The sequence below is a fragment of the Anarhichas minor genome, unplaced genomic scaffold (assembly GCF_050575085.1).
Source record: "Anarhichas minor isolate MPS153535 unplaced genomic scaffold, ASM5057508v1 ptg000030l, whole genome shotgun sequence".
NCBI classification, from domain to species: Eukaryota; Metazoa; Chordata; class Actinopteri; order Perciformes; family Anarhichadidae; genus Anarhichas; species Anarhichas minor.
This window is the reverse complement of record NW_027466476.1, coordinates 6,203,911-6,228,204: the sequence shown is the minus strand read 5'-3', so window position 1 is coordinate 6,228,204 and position 24,294 is coordinate 6,203,911. Positions and strand designations below refer to the sequence as shown.

Here is a 24,294-nt window from a genome sequence, read left to right as displayed (position 1 = left end):
GATAAAAGCTAACAGGCATCCTTAGATTTACATTAAGATAATCCTCATTAAAGCAGAATACACAAAACACATCAGGGCTGTGAGGACACGGGGATAATTGCTTTAGGTGACAAAAACAGCACTTCAACCAGGTGTTGAATACACACTTTAATTTACATCCACGTGACAATCCTCGCGCTATTGCAGAGGCGTCTCTCGGTGGTTGTCCTATACCTCAGATGGCCACCAAGAAAAGTCTTCATATTCATATTTTAGTAAAATAATGAATGATGTCACCCATAAATAACACCTTTACTTAACTTACAGCTGTTTGATATTAAAGGCCAATGGCTAAATAATGCTGCTCGGAGACTTTTGTTACTTAAAGTTGTGCAAACAAATAAAGAAACGTGGGTCAATATTCGACTCAATATCCATGTCTGCAAAAAAAAAAAAACTTTCATAATATTCACAAGGAAGAGAAACAACGTACCACCCGCGACGAGTGCGGTCTTTAAATGCTTCGATATTCCTCTCAGCTTCAGCCTTCAACCTGCTTTGCAAAACGAAAGTAAATTATAAAAATGTAACAAAAGTACCTGCACGGCACAACAACACAAACGGAGAGCTAGAAATGCGCACATTTCCACTCGTGCACCAAAGTGGAGACGACGGGGTAAAAAGTTCTACCATAGTGACATAACTGGTCAATTGAGCCAGAGGTGAGAGAGGGAGGGAGGGAGGGGGGGAGAGAGGGAGAGAGGTCGTATCTTTTGGGGGGGGGGGGGTTCAAGTCATCAGTAAATTATGGAGTGGAGTCCTGCCAGCTGGATCAGAGGGTGGGGTTAGGGTGGGGTTTTGGGGGGTAATTATGTAAAACTGCTCTTAAGATGTTGAAATTCCATTTTCTATTTGGTTTAAGAACGGGTAAATAAGATTCCTGTGATGTCACGTGTGGGGTCTGACCCAGATGTTGTGACATCATGAAGAGAATGAGCATCAGGACCTCAATGAGCATCAGGACCTCTTTAGGTCTGAAGTCCCGTCTCCCTCCTGCACAGATGTGGGTTTCCATGCTCCGCTCAGGAGAAGGGGGAGCAGCTGTGGAAGTGAAAAAGATGGAGGTTTAGATGAAGACATAAGTGCCTGTGTACATTACACAACGAAGAACAAGAGATAGAAACCAGACAGCCCAAAACACTAATTGTTATTAATATAGTCAAAAGTTGTCATTAAAAAAAAAATATATCAGCAATCACTAATCTAACAAAAGGTTGTATATATAGTTCCCCGCATTATAGCTGAAATATATTCCCTTTTATATTCATATAATGAGAGTTCAGTTAAGAACCTGTTGTAAGTCACGGTGTATAAAGTTTAGTCAGAACGAAATAGAAACAATTGTAGTTTCACTTGTCTGGTAATTATGGCTGCACAAGTTTCCTGATGGCGTATTAAATCATAACTCTCAGATGGGGGTCCTCACACCACAAGGTATGAGGCTCACAGCCCGCTTTGCATCCATTTGTAGTTCTTTGACCAGGAAACGTTTGTGTGTTTCATCTCACGATGACTCCTCAGACATTTAGAGGAAGTAATAACACATGACATTAAGCTCAAAACATGACATTAGTCTATGCCTAAAAACTATAAAAAATATACATTAAATTGCTATTATGAATGTTCATTAAAAATGTTGCTTCACAATAGCATCACAAACATTGAATAATTATTAACACTCAGTTTTCACACATCAAATCTTTATTGTTTTCACCAGTGTAACTCTCCATTGGAGGCTGTTGAACAAACACAAACAAAATGCTGTAAACACAAAATGCAAACCGTCAACATTTCTTCTGAGGTACCTGGCCATTACACCATAATACAGATTTTAATATATTCCATTTGTTTTGATTAGACATTAAGATGCACAGTGAGATGCACTGAGAAAATAATTTTGGATCATTTGGACCACATTAACGGGATTACAAATATTAATTCTTTGCCACGTTTCTGTATGTTGAGAACAAAACCTGATACTGTTTGGTCATAAAATGGTAAAATGACAAGCTGCTGTAGAGTTAAAGCTTTGAAGAAGAATTGAATGTCAGTGTGCAGAAACAAGAAACACTGTGAGACATTACTTTAGCAAACGGATCCTTTGTTTTGATTCATAAATAATAAAAGCAGGTGAACATGTACCCAAAATTCTCTCAGAAACCGTCATAGTAATAAATAGATAAAACCGCTCCAGTGGCTCTACATCCATCTCGCTTTGCTTTAAAGAGGAAACGTTAGTACCAGCAGATTGAGGACAGTTCCACATGTCAGTGGGTGGACTCCAGTACTGCAGACAGAATGATCAAAGTACTGAGACAAGGAGGAGAAAGCTCAAGAACAGAGCAAACAGAAGACAGGACAGCAATGAAATACAGTGATATCAGTGTCTGTTGGTAGGTTGCGATGACGACTCTTTAATAAGGATCAGAGAAAAGTAGCGCAGGACCAAGATCTAGTCAATTTAGGAACAGGTTTTGTGATATAATATATAATATAGCTTCTTTTAATCAATTGTTGAGGTCCTTTGACGTGGAAAAACACAGAGCTGCTGCCATTCCATAAAGCTCACACTATCTTATATATTAAAGGAGAAGCTCTATTTTAATATAGTATTGGTCCAACATCCAATATCTCTGGTTTGGAGTGTGAAAACAGTCACGAGCGCACATCTTTCCAGACAAACATGCCACAGACGATACCGTGTGGAGAGGTGCAGCAGCACAGCATCAGATGTTGGCCTGTTGATACTGAAAGAGTTTGAAATGTTTGAACCTGATGAAGGCCGTATGAACACAAACGTCTCATGTAACTGGGTTTTGATTTGGGCTCAAGATTAGAATCATGAGTGGAAATGTAAATGGAGGTGAGTTGCGTTGGGCCCGAGGTTCACACTCGCTCAACGCTCTCACTGGTCCGTTCTTAACCGCTACATGGAGCCTCCTTTTTTGTTAAATCCTGAAATGCATATACACAGGGAATGTACCAACTCCCCCTTTCCCCCGTCGCATCGCCCCCCTCAGTCTCCAGGTGGTTTGGTCCAGTGGTCACAGAGCAGTAGTCTTTATGTCCGCACCTGAAACTTGCCGGCCTTCGTCATGTATTTGATGCCTTTAAAAGGTTTATACTTCTCACCGTACATGTCCAGTCGATTCACCTTCAGCCCTGTTGGAGGGAAATAAATATGATTTTTTTTTTCTCAATTTACATTTCACAACACAAACTTTGTGCACCTTACTTGTGTTACTGGACAAGAGCAAACACCGGCACCAAAACAAATGTGACTTGAATGTTTGAGGACGGTGGGAGGCTCATTTATGGACCTTTTTAGGCTACAACTACTACAGAACTCAGATCAGTACGACAGCTTCAGGCATCTGATTGTCCTATAAAGATATACCTGCTGAAATATTAAAAAGATGATTTAGTTTAGTTTGTTTTATACTATCAACTGTTCTGAAGGCATTTCCAGAATCCTTAACCGTTGTGCATCCCTTTAGTCCTGATTATAACCACCAAATATACATTATTTTCAAAATGTCCGTTTGTTTACGTAATGCCGCTGAAAAACTTAGAGGACATAAATGTTCCATTCCTAAAAATATAATATAAAATACTATACATTAATCAGACTTAACTACCAAATATTCGACGCCTTTCACAATATTAACCCTTTAAATGTTTACATATTAACTGTTGTCTTTGAAGACATCAAACACAAAAGTGTAATTATGTTCTGTATACTAAATGAGACGTTTTATACACGTCAATTATGATCAACAACATTGATTTTGATGCATTGCATCAAACACTGCAGTGCTCCACAGTACAGCAGCAACAGCCCTAGTGGTGAGCAGGGAAACAACAGGTGTGAGGAAACAGCTCAATCTGGTGGAGAACAGTGAAAACTACAAGTTTGAAGTCAGGCTCTAGATTAAAAGTCTGACACAACAGAATGCTTCATTTTATGCTGTAATGGCCGTGGGATAACAACTTGTTTCAATGGGAATATTTTGAGTGTTTGTATTTTGGCTATACAGTTTATTATAGACTTATTATAGGAGCTGAGGTTGAATTTACAACATTTTATTTTAAAGAGACAAAAATGTCCCCTGTGATGCACAAGGGTTAAAGACTCCGAACCTTCTGGACCGAGAAATAATTTGTCTGCTGAAAATGATGCATGCATATTGTTGAATTAGCCTTTTTAATCCCAAAATATTGCTTTGCATATTACCTTGAATCCTGTACAGAGTAATGGCATGCTGGGTAATAAGTCTAACTAAACCACATCAGTCCAATCATATACTAATACATGTTAATACATTCTGTTAACAACAATGAATACAATGAGTACTTCGATCTGCCTACAGAGTACTCTCTGATGTCATGTGAGGAGGCGTATTGATGCATTCGGCACCACCTAGTGGGCAGCGTGTCACTGTGCTCACAGTCAGGTGGTTGTCAGCTGAGCCGGCCGTGTGATGAAAGCTTCTCTTGTGTGTTGTTGGGGTTGAGGGCAAATATTTCTCAATGCAAAATATAAAAACATGACTCTAACTCACTGAAACTGGCCGCTGTGTGGGACAGTCTAGCAGGATTGTAAACGTGATATTTCACAGAGAAAGGTGATGATGGTGAGACTAAATGTGTGAGTGTGTACCTGAGATGGCCATCTGTTGGATCTTCAGCTGGATGTTGATAGTGGGGTTCTCGTCAGGTTTGGAGGCCCCGGCCTGCAGGCTCATGGTGCCTTTGAGACTGGGAAGCTTCTGTGGGTTGATCTTGCCGACATCCCATGTCAACATCTAGCCAAAAAAACAAAACATTTAGATGCCAATGTGGGATCACTACAGCGCATCAAATCAAATGGTGGCACCGTTGAACCTGGAGAGGATCGCTGTAAATTAACATGATTTACAGAGATATACACATTCCTGTCCATGCACACTTCCCTTCTTCCTTCTTTCAGGCATAACAAACACACTCAGACACAGTTTTGAGGTACCTTTGTGACTGGATCAAAGGTGTGTGTTCCCTGGGAGGAGTTGAGGTTGGCGTTCAGGACGCCCCGGGGCAGCTGGCTGCTGACTAGGACCGCCTCCACGGACTTTCCCATGGTCTGTTTGGGCCCCAGGGTCAGGTCAAAGCGTCCCTGGGAGCTTCCCTCTCGGAAGCTGATGTTGTGCTTGACGTACACCGGGATCGCCACCAGGCTGAAGTAGAGGCAGGCCAACAAACAACATCATAGTGGAATACATTTTATACATACCGTATTTTGGCAACTCTTGAAAAAATCCACATGCGTAATAAACTGAGGGGTGATTCAACTTTATGTGTTTTTGCCATTAAGAAACTTAAAATGATCCTGGAGGAAAAAGTACTGACTTCTGAGAGCTGACGTGGTAGGAGAGCAACCGGAAGTTTCCATCCGGGGGAATGAAGGAGAGGATCCGCTCAGCTTCCCAGCGCTTGAACCGAACACACGGGTGGAAGCTGACGTCATCCAGCAGCCGAGGATTCTGGGAGAGAGGGGCAGAGGGATGGTTTGAGGAGAAGTAAAAAGAAAAATGTGCATGCTCGAAATTACACGAGAGGCTTGGAACTCACCATAAATGAGAGAGTGAGGTCGGGCATGCCTGTCAGTTTTACACAGGCGTCAATAACTCCCTGAATTTCTGCTGTAATAGTGGAGCCTGAGGAGGGGGAGGGGGGGGGGGGGGGGGGGGTTGATATAAGATATTTACAGAGAGCAAAAAACATAGAAATTAACAACAAAATCAATTTGATGCAGACACTATTAATTGTGGAGTAAAGCTGCTGATATTCTGTGCTATTGTCCAATATGGAAATATACAGAATTTTTTTTATATATGCAAATTAATATAAATGAAGCAATGGCAGAGTGTGTTGTTTGACCGGCAGGATGTTCAGAGCAAATACCCGATTTATCGATGATGGCGTCGATCTCCTCCACCACGTCAAAATAGGCCTCGTTGTTGGTGTATTTGACTCCGGTGCGTCGCCACGGCACCACTGACAGCTGGCCTGTGGGGAGCTGTTCACCGACATTGGTGCTGCCTGAAAAACAGACGTCAATGTAAAACAATAATAAAAGAAGTGCTTTTACACCAGAGTCCATTCACACAGGTTGTTGCAATAGTTCTGCCATCACAGACTGATGGCTGATGCTGAGCTACAGTGTTGTTTTGGTGCATCTTATTCTGACATCATGTGAACGGGATCACAGCGTTCCGCCTATGAACAACATTAATGTTGAAGTACTAACATATTAAGGCGAGAAACCTCCGGTGAATCGGGTAAAAATAACTAATATAGATACAGTATCACCATGAAACCTCCACAGTTGATCACTTACATTCATTTCTTTTTAACTTTAAATAATTTTTTGTATTACAAGTTTTCTGAATATGTATGTTTAAATATGCAAATGAATAATTATCTTTTCAAATAGGTGCTAATTTGCATAAACATTGGTTAAAAAGGGTTCATTTTGATGACATATTAGAGTCAAAGGTTTTTACAGAGGGAATCTGTATCACTCCATGAATCAGAAAATAAGCCATACTCGGCATGTTTCTAGGGGTAAAATGTTTAATAAATGTTTAATAACTGATGCTATGAATGATCCATGAACAACCCTCTCTGTAAGAACCTTCAGGTTGTAGATAAGAACGAAACTGCAACGTTTGGTTTATGTATTTACTACTGAAGAAGAGATTTATGGCTCGGAGTGAGAAAAAACGAATTTTGAGAAACGAGCCTTTAAAGATATGTTTTATGAAATTCCATTCATTCTGAAACACACTACAGGTGAATAGGGTAACAAAAAGACTAATAGATATAACCATGAGACTTCCCCAGTTGATTACGTACATTAAGAGAATTATATTTCTGTATTTATGTTATGTTAATAGAACACCTTATGTTCTGAACTCCAGTTATCCGGACTAATTTGTCCAGCACACATTATATCTGACATCACTATCATTGTTTGACGTAATGCTCGGACTGTTTAGAGGACTACTAAATGTTTAAAGTGTTTTTACAGGCCCTGTGGTCAACATGAACATGGATTGTACCTGTGATGGTGTTGACCATCGTGCGGAGGATGGTGGGAGGCTTTATGAGCTCTTTTAGGATGTTGGACTCTGTGGCCAGCGGAAAGCCGTTGTCCAGCATCTCCTCCAGCAGCTCGTAGACCACCACCACGTTGTCCTTGATAGCAGCCTCTGTACACACTCCAAAATAGTCCTGAGAAGAAAAACAACAGGATATGGGTATTTAAAATCAGATATGAATTATTTAGCTAAACTAACCGCTAAAAGTGGAACTGGGAGTCCAAACCTGGAACGTGTCAACGACTCTGTGCAGAAACTCGATGACGAAGAGCGGCGGCACTTCACTCTGGATGACGGCAACAAAGTAGATGCGATGCCTGAGCACGCTGATAAGGTAGTGGTGCGGCGTGGGGATCACCGGTGGGACGTTCTCCGGCTCGGAGGCGCGTTCCTGCGCCTCAAAGAAGTAGTCGCACACAGAGCGGCTGACCACGCTCTTCCAGTGCTTCTCCAGGAAAATGTCTCCGGAGGAGTTGACTAGGAACAGGCTGTGGATCATGTTGGCTGGAGGCTGAGAGGCTAACGAAGAATAAAAAGAAGAGAAAACCAAAGCAGTTCAAATGAGAGAATGTTGAGATAAAGTTAAATATATGGTAAGAAAGTGCTTACAGAATTAAGGGTTAGGGTTAAGCTTCTAGCAAAGAAGGGGCTAGTAATGTCTGACATGCAGATATTTTGACTATCATTGTAGGCAAAGCACAGGTGTTACTAATAACATTAACGACAGCTCTGTTTAATGTAAGTGTCCCAGTGAGGCAGCCTGCATTGTACCAAGAGCCTGAAACAGAAGCAGCTACATCCAATTCAGCCATTAACAGTTTTATCAGTTACACCTGTGCTTTTCCTGCTTTAAGATGACAGAATGGCTTCTATGAAAAATACCTGTTGTCTGTATTTTCATACCTGCAAACTCATAAGAGGTGAAGAAGGTGACAAGCACCCGAACCCGAAACCCTGTCGGGGGGTGCGGGGGGGATGCTCCCCGGGAGAATTTTATTTTAAATATGAGCTTTAAAATGTAGCACTCTGGTGTTACTCTGAGAAGGAAATTAAGTGATAAGACATTTACTTTAAGCAAAAAACTAATGTATTATTCAGTGATTAATCAGTAGTTCAGCTCTAGCTGAACAGCTGGCTAGTTAGCTTCTCTTTCTTTTTTTTTTTTCAATCAATATTATTTAGACAAAATCCATTGAGACCGAGGTCTCATTTTCAAAAGTTTTAATTTAATAAAGTGAATCAGTGTCATAGTTATGAATGTAAACAAACATTGAAAAACAAAGCAGTATGTGTGCCAAAAAGACCAGGCGCGTGCACACACGCACACAAACACGCACACACAATAATTGCCAATGGCTGTGCCACCAGTCACACAATCACTGTTTTGAATGGAGGCTCCATACACATCATGAAGCCCATTTGTGTTGATTTTGTGCACGTGATTAACTCCTATTAATAGTAAAAACAACTTTTAAAGCATTATGAACATTTCATAATGAGTCTCCAAACAATAATGTTTGACAATCTTTGAACAGGACCTAAACTTTAAAACGTACAATATAACCCAACTCAGTCTGTATTCTATCAAGTGTTGGGTCTAAAATGAAATGAATATCAACAATAAGTCCACGCCCACTGTTGTAAAGACAGCCCTTCCTCCCCTCACATGACACGTTGGTGGTCATACTATGCGCTTCAGCTAGCTTACTTCAGTACCACATACTCAAATGGGTCCGTGTGCATAATGTAGGTAACTGTTATACTATGTAAATAATGTAAAGTGTAATGGGTCAATTTAACAGTGATGTAAAATAAACGTTTAAAAAAGTGTTTTGCATACTGCTCTCTCCATACGGTGGCAACTAGTTACGTTTCAAGATTTAACTTTAACTTTAACTAACACAGGACTATTTAGTTGACGTTAAGTCTTCTTTACGTCAATTTAAGGTTTGCTGGGAAATATGACACCGGAGTATTCATTAAATATGCGTCAACGCTATCAAGTTCGGACACGGATGAAACTCAGCGCCACGAGAACCTGAATATATTTCAGCTACATACATTTACTACAACCATAAGACATTTGAACGAGTAACTATCTAACTAACGTACCTCTATTGAATAGCAATGTAAGGCCTCCGTCTCCACACAAGATGCTACATCAGTACCTCCTCCTGCCTCTCAGTCTCATGACAGACGAAAAGCCCCGTCACCCAGTAAAGGGGAGGAAATACTTTAAAATAACGATGCTGATTTAACTGAACACGTACCTCTTACCACTCGGGGCAATCAATAAAATACGAATGACTTACCGAAGACAGTTATTAACGTTTTCGTCTCGCCTTTCGCCCTTTTTTTCTCAATGAAAGATTAAGCAGCCGTCGTCGCTTCCCGTTAGGTGGAAAAAGCTCTCAAAGCGAGTAAGGATACAGTACAGCGAGCCAATCAGAATCAAGAGAAACTATAAATTCCCGCCCACGTAATGGTGTGATAGGTCAATAATACGGAAGCTGTTAGCTCGTGACTTGGCTGTGATTGGACCGCGGAGGGAGAGCTACAGTAAACACCAGTAAAGCTGCTCGCTGATTGGCCGTTAGATGTAGCTGGTCTGACATTTTGTTTCCAGTATCAGATTTCATCTTGAGGCGTTAAGTCTCCATTCAAACACTATAGATATGGTTTATATACAACTTCACTGACAATAACACTGTCAAAATGCGTTCCCAGTAATCTGTGGCATAAAATGAATTCGACATCTTATATTTGTTGTGTACATAGCAAATCTAATTATACATTTCCCCCCTAAACAAGGTTAAAATGAAATAGCAATACTTTGGGATGCTGATGCTAGAGTTATATTTATTTATGACTGATAACAAAACCCATATTGAGCATTTTTCTTGTTGGTGACTTTTGTAATTGTTGTGTAAAGATGACAGCATGTTATTTGAACATATAAAGACACGGCATGTAGATGAAACATGGAGCTTGTGTTCTATTCAATTTCTAAAAGTACAACAATATTTCAAACATACTGTACAAAGCAGTGGTTCCTTAAGGGTGTCTTCTGCACAGTATATTGAATATACGTAAACATTGTAAATAGTATGAACTGTATATGTTGTTTTGTAAGCTTCAGCCTTTAACAATGTGTCGCCTGATGGGATTCAAAAGCAGCAAACGAGCATCAAGTAGCGAGATTTTCTTCACAAACAGAACACATGGAGGGATGAAAACTATAGGTTCACATAGTGAATAAAATGCCCTTTTCTCATAGTTCCCAGTTCCACCTTCTTTCCAAGTGCAGCTCACAAAGTTTAAATACACATGCAAACAATGAAGTGGTGAGAAATCCTACCCTCAGTGTCAATAAGTCAAACCATTGCAGTAAATGTTAGTGAAACTAAAGAGCAGACATGTAAACCAAAATACTAAGCTATCAGAGATCTGCCTTATCCATCTGATACGATCATAAAGAACCTCTTGATGAAGCGAGTACTTTGAGTTGCTGTCGTGATCCAATCATTAAAAACAGTTTGGGGATCTCAATTATTCTGCAAAAGTAATTATTGTCCAAAATGGAAATATGTTCCAATAAGTCATTGAACGACTTGTTTGCTTCTCACAATGTTTTTTTTTTTTTAAATACGTTTAGAAGAAAACATTTAGCTACACTGTGCAATCAAACACCACCTTCAGTAAATCAGTACAGTGTGCCGACGTCAGCGACTTGATAATTGAGCTTTTACATTACAGATCTGAAAAGTGTGACTCCTGAGAATCAGAGATATGACTTTGAAAGCGAGACCATACTGTTCACAACCCAGCAACATTCAAGGAGGCAGCCTGTGTATTTATATTTTGTTGAAGACTTATGGATGCTAGGAGAGAACACTGTCATTTCCACATCAATACCTTTTAAACATGCCATGCTCACGCTCTTTGGGGACATCTAGTGGACACAAGTGGTCAAAGCAAATTCATAAATGTCCAAAAGTCCACTATAAATGTTTGCCAACAATGGAGTAAAATGTGTATTTAAATAGATGTATAAATATAAATATAAATCTTGTCGCTATGTTTTGCAGGACTAGTGCCTGACGCCACTAACCTGTCTGAAATATGAAAGGTTGTTGTCGTCTACCTAATGTGTAAAACAAATATTTAAAAAAAGTATAATAATATAATTAAAGCATCTTAGTTCCTTTGGAGTAAATCTGGAAGTAGCGCGCTGAGGTGACGGATGAAACTTTAAAAAGCTCAGGGAAAACATGAATGGCTCAACATAATTTATTTTCATTTTATGTTAAAATGTACAGAGTTCTTTGAAAGTACTTGCTAAGAAAGAAAGAAAAACAAAACAAAAAAAAAAACAGAATAAATGGAAATACATACAGGGACAGAGTCGAGAGTTGAGGCCGCTGAGCGCAATGCAACCATCACCGTGTGCCCAGCTGTCCCTCCTCTCTGTATTCCGCGCTCTTAGCATACAACGCAACATGTACAATTACAAAGGATACAAAAAGGGAAGCGATATAAACAGACAGAAATATACTGAGCTCCTTTTTACATGCCTCTTAAATGTAAGGAAGTCATCCTATACACACACAAGTAAAAAAAGAAAAGAATGCCAAGTGACCTTTAGATATTTGTAGTCCTTTTTGTTTAAAATAGCATTAATAGAACTACACAAAGATAGAAAAACTCTAGAGATGAGATGGAATGGAGAGGTTAAAGGCATCTTAAAGTCACTAAAAGTGAGTGGTAATTTTTTGTAAATTTTGAATTTCTTAGTAATTATTACCCGAAGAGGCGAGCTAAAAAATATGTATTTTTTTATTTATTTTTCCTGTAACAGAAGTGAAAAAAATGACAGTACCAATATCAATGTCAGTTTCCTTTTTATATTATAGAAAAAACATTTTCTCTACAATAAGTTTTCTAAAGTCAAAAAGAGTCAGCTCGTGTCATAAAAGAAAGCTGCCCAGTCTGATAAAATTCAGAAACAAACAAACAAAAACAACATAAGTACAGAACAGAACAAATACACACAAATAAAGTATGCAATGTCGGGTCTGTAAGAAAATGAAAACTCCTCTTTTGACTTTGAATACTGGTACATGGAGCAACCGCTTCGCAGAACCTCGAACTCGTTCTCCCCTTCGACCCTGCTTTCATGTGAGTGTGCCTCTACGCGAGGGCCAAACCATGCACTAGATCAGGCGTTCAGGCACACCTTTTACAAAGGATGGCCGTCGACTGCCGCATCTCTAGCCAATGGAAGTGCAGAATTTTGCAGAAAAGGAAGAAACACAGTTTTAAACAGAACTACACCATTCAGAAGCAGACTCCTGGACCCTCTTTCAGTCACTAACACTTAAGAGACGTCAGCTGTAGCTAACCGACTTTCCTTTGAGCAGTCAGATGGAGATGGCACTGTTTGTTCTGCATTCCCTAAACTGCTTTAAAAAAAAAAAAAAAAGGCTGACATAGTACACCGTCTGTCAGTGGAGTGTGGACAAGAACAGATTAATGTTGTACTTTCCTGAGCTAGCCACCGTTTGGCGATAGCTAGCCAGCGTCTGTGTGTGTTTGTAGGTGCGGGAGTGTGTGTGTGAGCTTGATATTGGGAAGTACCAGAATATTTACATCTTTAACGTTTTCAGTGTGGCGGCAAACTGGAAAATAATGCTACTTTGTTTTTCGTTGATGGACATGTAATAAGACAGCGACGCGCTCGTCTCTTCTGTGTCTTCGCTGTTTTGTTTTTTTTGGTACAAGGTCCCTCCGGGAAGACAGAGACTCTGGAAACAGCTCAAGGCCCCGGCGCTCCCACGCTGTTCTGGAACCAGGTGGAAAGCCGCAGAGATGTTCGGGTATTTCTGAGAGAGCAAAGACGGCGCATCACCGTTTCAGAATGCCACACATATAAAGACCAAAGCATATAAGAGGTCGGACTGCACACGAGTATTTCAAAAACAATCAACAAAAACAACAACAAAAATAAGATTCAACTTTATGTTTAACAAAACAATAGTCCGCCTGCAATGTTTCATTGTCTCTTTTTTCAAAGTAAGGCTCCCTATATCACTTAAAAGATTGTGTGCATGGTTGAATATATTCAGTTAACCACTGTTCTTCACTCGCGGTCTGACGAAGCGAGGTACTCCTGTATTGTCCTTCTCTGTGTGTCGTTCTCGTCATTCTTTGTCCCCTCCTCTCCTAATGCGCATCGTGGGGACGAGGAGCCCCGCTGTGTAAAATCACATTACAGAGGACTGTGCAGGCCTGGCCTGAAGCAGCACGGCAGAGGTCCATGTACACACACAACTCCCCCCCCAACCCGGAACCCCACTTGTTCCCATACACAACCAGCTGGGAGGGGAAACGAGCCCAAATTTTAAAAAAAAGGGACAAAATGACAACACAGAAAAGCAGGAAAACCCAAAGACCCTCTCTGTCTCCAACCACCGACTCTCCCTGGTGCCTGCCGCAGCACTGGAGAGGGTGAACAGGAGTAATGGACATTTAGAGTACAGCGAGTATCAGCTCTGGCCTCATGTCTCCTTTCTCAGTTCCTCGGCTGCTCATCTGCTCATGTACGGTGACTGTTTAGGGACACCAGCATAGCTGTGATGGGCGGGGCCAGTGTACATCATGTTGCCGTGGTGGTTGGGCTGCATAGGCTGCTGCGGGTAACCCTGCCCTCCCATCATGCCCATCTGCATCTGCATGGGGTACTGAGCTGGCTGATTCATGTAAGGGGGATTGCCGTGATAACCACTGTTCATCATGGGTTGGGGCATTCTGTAACCGGCCGACATGGCGTTGAGGGGCGTCATGTTCATGGAGTTGTACTGCGCTGGCGTGGGCATGAGGTTCGGCATCATGCCGCGCTGCACGGCCAAGGTGCGCGACGTGCCCTGCATGGCCACGGCCCCCGAGCTGCGGCCGTAGAGCTGCTGCTGGTGCGGGGCCGGGGCCAGCTGCTGGGTGGCTTTGGACCGGATGGAAATATGGCCTTTGACTGTCGCCATCTGGCCCTGTAGCCGCTGCGTGTGTGGCGGGGGTCCCAGACCGATGTTGGCGGTGGGCATGTTGCATTGTAGCTGCAGGGAGCCCAGGTTCATGGTGCCGGAGCTAAGGTTGGGGGGCGGGGTCATAGTGGACTGGCCCTGAGGAGTGTGGGGGGAAGGGGCCAGCCCCGGGTTGGAGAGAGAAACACTGGTGGCGTAGGAGGTAACGGAGGCAGAATGAGAGTAGGGCATGGCGTGGGGGTCCATGATGGTGTTGGTGAGCTGTTGGAGTTTGGCCAGGCTGAAGGTTGCTGAGGGCTGAGGGTAGCCCCCCGTGCCAAAGTCCTGACCCATGCGCTCGTACAGGGTGCGGCCCCCTCCTCCACTCTCGGGGATCTCCATTATCATGGGTGTGGAGGCGAAGCCGTTGCCCATGCTACACTGCGACAGGGCCTGCTGCTGCTGTTGTTGTTGTTGCTGTGGTGGTGGTGCTGATGGCGGAGGCTGAGGGTTGGGGGCTTGTTGCTGAGGAACCTTTTTTTGGGACTGCTGCTGCTGCTGTTGTTGTTGCTGGTTGGTGCTGGGGGGCCTCTCGATCACACCACAGCTCTGAGGAGACTTAATGCCACAGCCGGGGGTGTTAGACCGTGGTGGGGGTGGCTGGACTACAGCACTGCCTACATTACTGGCACCTGGTCCGCTGTTGGGCCCTGGCCCCGTTTGCTGGATGAGGCCACAGTTGCCCATCCCTAGTTGGGACCCTCCTGTTCCTGTGGAGGACGTGAGGCTGGGGGCTGGCACGAAAGAGCAGCTGTTAGACTGTGAGGACGGGGTGGCCGAGCTTGAAGAAGAGGAGGCCGACGATGAGGAAGCCGTGGTAGCTCCCGCAACTACACCAGCTGACATTCCCCCTCCATTCCCATTACCCCCTCCGCCCATGGTGGAGTCGTAGCTGCTGGGGTTGTCGTAGTTCTCTGTCGTGCTCTCGATGCTGCCGAGGTCACTGAAGCCGCTGTCCACCACCTGCTGCGAGTGGTCCGACACAGACGGTACGTCCATCATCGGCGACGTCTCCATGTTCTGCTGGGAGGGGGCAGACAGAGAACTGGGATGTTCCGGCGTAATCTGGGTGTACCCACCTCCAGCTCCTCCACCACTTCCCCCTGCTCCCGTGGGGCCGGGCGTGCCCCCCCTCTGCCCTGCCGGTGTCGTGTCCATGATGCCTGAGGGCAACCCCGGACTGTTGACCGAGCGCACAGATTGACTGGGAAGGGGCGGTACAGGGGGATTGGGAAGGGGGCTGCTGTGTTGGGAGGCCCCACACTCCTCCACCAAGGCCAGAGCCTCATCTTCGGCCTCCCCCGCGTGGCTGTAACTCTGCAGGGTCCGGCAGGCAGCTAGGGTCTCCTCACAGTCCTGGTAGGCTCCGTGGTGTGGCTGGGGTTCGGTCTCTTCGTCCTGGGCTTCCCCCTGAGTCAGGGACTGGACGGCCTGCATGGTCTCCAGGTCCAGCTCGTTGGAGTGGTGATGGGGGTGGTGCGGGTGATGGTGGCCCAGCTCCTCTTTGAAGTCGGAGTGCTGGTGCTGGTGGGAGTGTGGATGTGGGTGCTGAGGTTCCATCAACAGCGTGACGTCCTTGTCGTCCGGGTGCAGAGACTGGAGCTCCATGGGCTCAGAGGGAACAGACATGGCCGTGACGGTTTCCACCGCCGCTGCTGCTGCAGCAGACTCCTCCTGCTCTCTGCGCCGCCTCTCCTCCTGCTGCGGGTCCGCCGAGGAGGGTCGACACTTGGCCTCCTGCACCTCCTCCTCAGCCGCCTCCTCCTCCTCCTCCTCCTCTTCTTCCTCCTCCTCCTGCTTGCTGACGTAGTCTTGGGCCACGCTGTTCTCCATGTCTAAAAAAGCCTCTCCACCATGGGGTTCTTCTTTGACCGGGGGAGAGCTTGCAAGGGAGGCCGGTTCCTCCTCCTCCTCGTCTTCCTCGTCATCTTCATCTTCAGAGTCCGGACTTTTTCTCTTCTTGCTGCTGTTGTTGTTGCTGCCGTTGCTCTTGTCCTCCAAGTGTCCATCCCCTTCATCGTCTGCATCATGGTCTTCACTGCGCCTGCTTCCTGAACCGGGTGTAACTGCTGCTCGCCTGTTGACACTCCCGCCACCGCTGCCCATGCTGCCACATTCCTCTTCCTCCCTCTCCTCATCGTCATCGTCCTCTTCCCTGTCACCCATATCTGTGTCCTGAGGTCGTGACAGTGGGGCCCGGGGCCCTGAGGTGGAAGACGAGGACGAAGGGGACAGCAGGGCCCGGGACGGTGGACGGCTGGGTTTGTCTTCCTCCCAGGCCCTTTCAGCCTCCTCCTCTTCCTCCTCCTCTTCCTCTGGCTCAGAGGTGGGAGGAGGTTTGGGGGCCGGCTGTGGTGGCGGGAGGAGGGCGCGGTTCTTGGGCGGTCTCCCTCTTGGCCTCTTGGGCACCTTCTGCTCAACAGGTTTAGGGTGATAGTCATCCTCTTCATCAGAGTCTTTCTGTTTGGTGTCTCTGTCTGTGTTGGTTCTGCAGACTCGCTTGCTGTTGCGCTCATCAGTCTGGAGCAGCTGAGGATCTTTGTCCACCTGCTGCTCCAACTGCCTTTGTCTTTCCTGCTCTTGCCTCTCTGCCTCCTCCTGGGCCCGCTGCAGGTACCAGCTCCGGGGCTTGCGGCCAGGCTTCATCTTGATTTTGGGGGGTGGCGGATCCCCGCTTTGGGCCTGGCTATCTGTGGCTGCGCCACCACCAGGCGGTTTTCCAGGTCCTCGTTTCTTCCAGTGCAGTGGTTTGCGGCTCTTTCCCTTGGGCCAGCCTTTCTTCTTCTTGACTGGGACCTCAGGGTTGGCCGCTAGGGTCTCTGATGGAGTTGCTGGCAGAGCAGCCGCAGGCTTCAGCACAGGTGTTAGCTCTGAGAGGGGGCAAGAAGATAAGCGTAAGATAAAGCTGCACACAGTATGTAAAAAAAAACATCACTGAATTCTGCCAAGTTTGGCTTCAAAACTCTGTCTGCTCACCGTCTTCCTCTGAATCGGTGAGGTTGGAGTGCCGGCTCCTTTTAGGTGCTGGGTCAGACAACCTCATGACAGAGCGGGCTGGTGGGTAGCGGTGCAGCGGGTGGCCCAGTGGCGTCTCCTCCTCCAGCCTGGGCATAGGCCTCTCCGAGTCCGAGTCTACAAAAGGCTCATCCAACACCTCTGTGGTTTCAGAGATGGTCTCTGTCACCACGCTGCTGTGAGGGTGGCTGCGCTGACGAAAGCGGCGCTTCCTCAGCGGCTTCTGGGTAGAAACGGGACAGGTTATTAGGTGTTCCTGACCCACACTGACTGAGATCAAGAAGACTACAGTAAAAGACATGAATCCAGTTCTCAATACAACTTAATTGCTAATTTATTTAAATTTGCATTCACGGTTAACAAGACACTGTTCGTTTCTTACCTTGCATTTGAGCCCCAAGGCAGGCTTGGTGAGGATGGGTGGGGAGCATGTCCTCCTCTCATCATCATCATCATCTTCATCATCATCGTCATCCTCCTCCTCTTCACTGCTTTCACTGAAGCAGCTCTTCCTGATAGGAAGAGACTCATTCAACCTGGAAACCATAGGAAGCTGTGGCAGCCCCACCCCAGGCCCTTCCATGGATCTGGGCTTAGGGCCTCTCTTTTTCCTTGGGGGCCGCCCTCTTCTCGTGGGAGTTATGGAGGGGTGTCTGGTCATGTCCAGTGAGTGAAAGGCTTGGGATTCCGCTTGTCTGTCCAGGGAGAAAAGGGAGGGGGGCCCGGTAGCAGAGCCTGTGGTCTTTCCTCCCTCCGTTCTCTCCTCGTCTTCCTCCACCTCCACTGGGCGGATCTTAGGTGGCCGTCCCACCCGCGCGCTGTCTTTCACCTTGCCCCAAGGCCAGTTTTTGGGTGGGCGCCCCCGTGGTCTGCGTTCTCCATTTGTTGGGGGAGGGGGGCGTGGTGGCTCTGGGACAGAGGGTGGACAGCGAATGGGAGGGGAAGCTGGGGAGCTTTGGCTAATGGGAAACCCCAGGAAGCACTTCCTTTCCTCTTCTTCCTCTTCATCCTCCTCCTCCTCAGCCCTCTTCTTCCCTTGGCGCATGTGCCAGGAGATTGGTGGGACCTTGTGACTTGGTTTGATCTATTAAAAGATAAAGTAAAATAATGAATCAATAATGTACAACAACTTTGACATCAATCTGTTGTTCTACACAAATTCAACGTATTTACCTCCTTGCGGTTGTGCTCCTCTGGTTCATCATCCTCCTCGTCATCGTCATCATCTCCATCTCCATCAGAGACCACAGTGTTGGTTACGACGACGGGGGTCCAGCGGAGACACTCTGGGTCGACATCCAGTTGCCGTGGCCGGGCCTTGAGACGAGTCATGTGGTTGGACACCAGCTTCTCCCTCCGCACCAGGACCAGCCTGACAAAAAAAACAAAACAAGAGTGTTAGAACTCTACATGCATGTTTTTTTACATGCATTAGGAGAATCTGGCTGTGTATGTCAGTACATGTCTGTGTGCATTCACACCGATGTGTTTGTTGGCTTACGACGCCCATGAAGTGTTGTGTGCATACGTGTGTGGTTACGTGTGTGCACATGTACATTTACAAGGTGTGCAAATGTTTCCTTACACTATTAGGCTGATCAATGTTAGTGTTTTAAACCAAAGCTTAATAATGTTGCCATTTGGTGACATTTTGCCAACTTATTTCTGGTGCTGCCACTGACTTCTGTCTTTATCATTGTAACCTAATGCTGACAACACATTAATCACTGGAGTAAACTTTGCTGACGACACTTAATCAACTGGCTGATCCAGCTTTTCATTCCATTGTAATGAAGAACTTTCATTCGAACAGAAAGCGTTACCAGGGTTTCTAATTGAATAAAGTTTTAACCTGAGTCAATGAATTAGGCTGCAGCAGGGTACCTAACCTATGTTGATAGTCAGTGGAAGTTCACATTGATATGGTGACTGTGTGAGCAGTGATCTTACTAAAGTCGACTTTAAAGGCTTGCTTTGTTTACATGCGAGGTGTTTTGGGTTAGTTACAAGAGCCGTTAATACTTTGTTACTGAAAACTGTCTGGCGATCAGATCCTTCTTTTTCTCACTGCACCATAGTAAGTTATATAATATGCTAATGCAGAAGAAATAATAAAATAAAGCAAAAATAACAAGGCCAGCTAAGGGAGAATGATGTTTGCCGACACCCTCTTCTAACACTGTGCAATCTGCAGGAACTTTCAACTCTGTGCGAGTACGGCGTGAACCACTGGAGGGCATCACTGACCCATTCAACACAGTACTCAACAATGTGGAGCATTTCAGAATGTATCCCAGTCCCGTCTCTGACCTGTCTCCTCGCTGATCCAGCATGTTGAGACTGTGCAGGGTGGTGGTGATGTCCTGCGGGCAGATCCCGGTCAGCTTGCTTAGTTGTCGTATGGTGATCTGCCGATCGCGGACGTCGTGGAGACACTCCAGCACCACACTGCGCCAGTAGGCCATGTAGGATAGTCGGCCGAGGTCGGACAGAGGCTTCTCTGGAGATCCTGGCTGGCCCTCGCGCTTGGACAATAAGTAGCCTATAGGAAGGGAGGAACAAAGGACATCTTGAGCCAAAAAAAAGACATCTTCTATTTTGTCTATCAACAGAAACATTTCCCAGTTATTGGTGTTTTATTGTGTTTTGCTTGAAGCTGCAGCCCTTACTGAAGTCGATGAGGAAGCGTCCGTAGCCCCTGCGCTGGTACTGTGGTAGAATCATGATGCATGACACGTTGTATTTCTGTTGACAGTGCTTCTCCTGGAGAAGAGGGAAAGAAGCAGACACATTAGACCATAAGAAGAAAAAAACATATATATAATGGAAACTACATCACAGAGCAGGCCTGTGTGGGTGTGCAGCAGGGTGTTGATGGTGCCGCGTCCGCTCACTAACTGCTGTGTTTTGGCAGCGAGGAGGCACGTTAATGGGAGCACCTGCAAAACGCTACAGAGGGGCAATGGAGCTCACAGCACCCACTGTTTATCTGGGACACATTTGAGCACATTTGAGCTAGGAATGCACCTGTGTGGGGTGATGCCATTGCATTTCAATTTGATGTGAATAGATTTTTCTCCCCGTTTTGGTTTTGCAGGGGTGGTTATAATTTATAGAGGTTTGTATTCCTTGAAAATGACTTTGCTGAGAGGTTGTGGGCCAGAGGGACTGAAATCCAGCACCAGGACGTGGTTGGGGAGCAATCCCATACCTTGGAGAAGTAGCCAACAAGGTGGCAACCTTTGCTGTCGTTCTGGGTCAGGACGTAGAAAAGGAAGGGCTCCACATCATAGTAGAGGGTCTTGTGGTCCAGGAACAGCTTGGCCAGCAGACACAGGTTCTGACAGTAGATTGTGCTCACATTCCCATCAACCTGTTGCGGGATTATAAAAGAAAAACATCAGCACAACGCAATGACAGTTTCCTAAATGACTACCATTCATTCCCCCGACACACTGCTGTCCAGAAGTGCATCTTTAAGCTGCTGTTAGAGAGCTGTGGAACAAAGGGGAGGTGAACGGAGGAGAAGTTATAGTGTCGGGCAATGATCTCTCAGCCGTGTCCCTGGAGACCCTGACTGATGGAGAGGGTGGAGGCAAGAAACAAGGAGCTGTAAAGAGAAAGAGAAGGAGGGAGGTTCAGCTTTGGCAGCTCGCCAGTTATATCTGCTCTCCTCCGAGCGGGGATGGACTGCAGAGCAGGGAAACAGGAGCTGCAGCGGCCATGGCCTGCAGACAACAATCCACTGAATTCATCTTCTGCTGCGCTACGAGACCCAGAAAAGGAGCTTAACAGTGCATGGGTGATTAGGAATTCTTTCTGATAATAACAGTCAATTCCCTGATGACATAAACATGTGAATATTTCTCCATGGTAGGTAGGGATGTCAATTCATCACCATTAGGAATTTGGAGGGATCAAGATGCTGTATATTCATGAAGTTGGTGGGCAAAGTATTGGCGCGCATATGGTTAACCTCTGATTTTATACTCCCACAGCCTGAATAAAAATGAGTGGGTCTCTGTAAAAGTCTATAGAAAGCGTTGGATACATTTTTGAGGAAGTTGGTCTGTTGGTCTGTTCTGTGACTCTACAGGACTATTGTGTAGAGCATGAGGTGACTACCAGGGTTAGAGTTAGAGTCATCCACAATCACTCGCACTCTTGCGGTCTTTCACCATCACTCAGTCTGAACAGTTCCTCACCTCATAAACAGAGACGTCCTCCTTCCTGTAGATCTCGTTGGCAGGCGGGTGGAACCAGTTGCACTTCTTCATGTGCTGGTAGAGGATGCTGCGACTCTTCATGTAGCGCAGGCAGAACTCACACAAGTAGAGCTTGGGTAGTCTGGAAAGGGGAAATAGGAAGGAGAGTACAGAGGAAGAAGGAAACGTGAGGAATGGTAAAACTGTCAGAATCGTCAGATTTTCATCTTTCCGACGGTCCTTAAACACAATGTGTGTGTGTGTATAAACAGTTCCGTCTCATTTAAAATTCAAATAAAACATTTTACTCGAAAGAAATCCTGTAGAAAACATAAAATTCTGCGCTCCTCAGCGCAACTGGGAAGCCATTGATTCGGCTGAGACCAACAGTCATGTGACAAAAATCTTTAGGTTTTTGGACTGTTGGTTCAGACAACAGAAGCAATGAATGATGAATATGTCGACTTGGGCTTTGGGAAATTGTGATGGTAAGTTTTGATTTCTTTGTTTGCCCGATTATTCAATGATGAAAACAGCTCTTGTTTTGAAATAAGCAAAAAAAACTGCAATGCCTGAGACACACGTGGAACTAATGGGATTTGAACAACAGATTTCTTCAGAAGAGCAGGGGCATATTTTATTCAACAGCTACATGCATGAAGAAAATGAATACACCCTTGGCAAATCAGAATCCAATTGCCTCCCTGGCTCTGGCTGGTTACCTGCCAAAGTAGGTGGTACTGTAAACAACCTCATAATTGAGCTCCATTACGCCGCTGGTAATTGCTTTGCCTACACACAGGACTGTGAGCTAAGTACATTATGCTGGTGTGCTTCATCAGGGTAATTATCTTACCTGCTGTACTCCTGGGGGTAGGGAGACGAATACCACGTCTGGATTTCAAACTTGCCGAACTCGATGACTGACGGACAGCGCATCTGAGGATCCGGTGGACCCGTCACCCCGACTTTCTGTGTTGGAGAGCGACAAAGGAGGAGGAAGAAAGGGAGGGAGAGACACGGATGGTCAAGTTTACTGCTGGAGTGATCAAAGGGTAAGTAGACGGATTACACATCTACTGGATTAGGATCTTACACTGAGGCGTGAGAGGTAGGCAGGATACTGTCATCGGTAACACGCTTTTAACATAATCGGTTAAGTCAGTGACCAAAAGCCACTTCTTATTACTTTGGGCTACCTGCTAGCATGACAATGGAGCTTTAAGTGGAGCCGCTGACACAGTTTGGACATCTCTGCCTGTCGTTTACGATGATAATGGATTTTCCTCTACGGCTCCTCAACCTAGACAATCACATCTGCCCTTTTCACACAAGCATTAGGCCTTACCACCGCATCAAACACTTAAACACTGCTGTGAATACTCCAGCGGGATAGTGTTTTAATATCACTCCACTGGCTCTCTGGTCATTCTGCTGCTGCGCCGCATGAAAAGGGGGCGGTATTGTCGCTAATTCACATTTCCTCTCTGTAACGGCACTGGCACCGGGCTAACCAGGCCATTAGAGGTGCCCCCTGCTCAACATTGACTCCACTAAACATCAGATGTTCTTTTGACACCAACACCGTCTTTATGTGCCTGACTGAGACGTGGCGGAGGCCTCACGCACTCAGCCACGCTGGGCCTCCATGGTGTGGCTCCACTGAGCAGCCCTGTGCGTTCAAACACGGGCATATCATAAGCAACTTTATGCATTATACTTCATTAACCTTGTAGTGAAGTTGTCTCTCTGTTACCTCTTATTATTGGCATCTATTGGCCATTTGAAAACCAAACCTTTGATCCTCACTGAATCAGACGCTCATCATGCTGCTCTCCTCCGTGCGCCCAGCATCTGTGGTAATTGATGACTTTAATATACCGGCTGAATCTGGGAAGAGTTCCATGGTAAACTAATTTATGAGACAATTAATAATCAATACAGCTAATTGACTTTTCCACCCACAAACGTGCCTACATCCTAGAGACCTCGCCTGAGACTTCATGTTTTACGCTCTGGGTGTTGTTGACGCTGCTTTTTCTGACGACATTCTCATTACCATTGACACACCCACACCCACACACACACACACACACACACACACACACACACACACACACACACACACACACACACACACACACACACACACACACACACACACACACCCTCCCGCGGGTTATCATAACACCACGCCCCATAACTCCAGCCTGACAGCCTGAGTCATAGCCTCATAGGTCTCTCCCAGCTTCCCGTGCCGATGCCGTCTCACTCTACAAAGTGGCCCCCCTACCCTTTGTCCCAATATCGGATCATTCAACTGTTAAAGACGTTTCGTGTTTGGTCTCTTGTGTACCTGCAGTGCCAGCTCCTGGATGTGTCTGAACAGCTCGATGTCTTTTTCCGTCAGGTTCTCGTGGCCGGGCAGTTTCTCATCTTCATCACGCCAGTCGCTGCCTTCCTGATTGTCTGGGGAGAGAAACGCAGAGTCGACATTTATGAAAATGTATTGAGAAGCCTGCAGGGACGGAGTGGCAGATGTGTGCTGATTGATTTTTACAAAAAGACGCTACAGTCACAGCGGGCAGACATTGAGGCATCTATACACAGTAAATAGTCTTTCGTTAGCACACTTTTACTTTTGCTCAAAAACACATCATAGATATAGATATATTAAAGCCACGTCACCACAGATGCATCTATGTTTACGATGATAAACCGACTGTTCTTCTTATACATATATAGGGTAAACTGGTTTTGAATCATCACAAAACTCATACAGGTTGTATAAACCTGCTTCTCCGTTACAACTACATCTTC

General features: G+C 45.4%; 3 protein-coding genes across 7 annotated transcripts in view; all 3 read right to left on the bottom strand.

Annotated features, from left to right (window-relative positions):
- tet3 (tet methylcytosine dioxygenase 3) overlaps window positions 1-727 on the bottom strand; it is a 42,692-nt gene extending 41,965 nt beyond the window's left edge. The window contains exon 1 of the mRNA XM_076105038.1: window positions 473-727. The gene's annotated coding sequence lies outside the window, so the exon portion shown is untranslated. The remainder of the gene's footprint in view (window positions 1-472) is intronic.
- A 995-nt stretch (window positions 728-1,722) lies between these two features.
- On the bottom strand, window positions 1,723-11,308 carry ap3m2 (adaptor related protein complex 3 subunit mu 2). 3 transcript variants are annotated; one of them, XM_076105040.1, is made up of 9 exons: window positions 9,491-11,308; window positions 7,405-7,697; window positions 7,140-7,311; window positions 5,980-6,117; window positions 5,647-5,732; window positions 5,425-5,558; window positions 5,045-5,252; window positions 4,700-4,844; window positions 1,723-3,201 (listed from the first exon to the last, which is right to left on the bottom strand). In XM_076105040.1, exons 2-9 carry the CDS (start codon window positions 7,675-7,677, stop codon window positions 3,101-3,103), a joined length of 1,257 nt encoding a protein of 418 aa, XP_075961155.1. In that variant the 5' UTR covers window positions 7,678-7,697; window positions 9,491-11,308; the 3' UTR covers window positions 1,723-3,100. The 3 variants fall into 3 exon arrangements, with proteins under 3 accessions (XP_075961155.1, XP_075961156.1, XP_075961157.1); XM_076105041.1 differs by lacking the exon at window positions 9,491-11,308 and adding an exon at window positions 9,291-9,450; XM_076105042.1 differs by lacking the exon at window positions 9,491-11,308 and adding an exon at window positions 8,082-9,272.
- Window positions 11,309-11,452: 144 nt separating this feature from the next.
- The window catches only part of kat6a (K(lysine) acetyltransferase 6A), a 30,223-nt gene continuing 17,381 nt past the window's right edge, over window positions 11,453-24,294 (bottom strand). For 2 of the 3 annotated variants that reach the window (XM_076105031.1, XM_076105032.1), the window contains exons 8-17: window positions 23,831-23,943; window positions 22,331-22,446; window positions 21,475-21,616; window positions 20,481-20,642; window positions 19,939-20,032; window positions 19,580-19,811; window positions 18,443-18,641; window positions 17,652-18,353; window positions 17,231-17,492; window positions 11,453-17,124 (exon numbers count right to left, since the gene is read on the bottom strand). In XM_076105031.1, coding sequence (XP_075961146.1) covers window positions 13,766-17,124; window positions 17,231-17,492; window positions 17,652-18,353; window positions 18,443-18,641; window positions 19,580-19,811; window positions 19,939-20,032; window positions 20,481-20,642; window positions 21,475-21,616; window positions 22,331-22,446; window positions 23,831-23,943 — 5,381 coding nt within the window. In that variant the 3' untranslated portion in view covers window positions 11,453-13,765. The remainder of the gene's footprint in view (window positions 17,125-17,230; window positions 17,493-17,651; window positions 18,354-18,442; window positions 18,642-19,579; window positions 19,812-19,938; window positions 20,033-20,480; window positions 20,643-21,474; window positions 21,617-22,330; window positions 22,447-23,830; window positions 23,944-24,294) is intronic. The other variant, XM_076105033.1, reaches the window with a different exon arrangement.

Excerpts from the sequence above, each read along its gene's own strand:
- ap3m2 (XM_076105040.1), bottom strand. The coding sequence starts at position 7,677 with ATGATCCACAGCCTGTTCCTAGTCAACTCCTCCGGAGACATTTTCCTG. Across the intron at positions 7,312-7,404 it reads GAGTCGTTGACACGTTCCAG|GACTATTTTGGAGTGTGTAC; the intron begins GTTTGGACTCCC and ends TTTTCTTCTCAG. Across the intron at positions 5,733-5,979 it reads CGCCATCATCGATAAATCGG|GCTCCACTATTACAGCAGAA; the intron begins GTATTTGCTCTG and ends CCCCCTCCTCAG.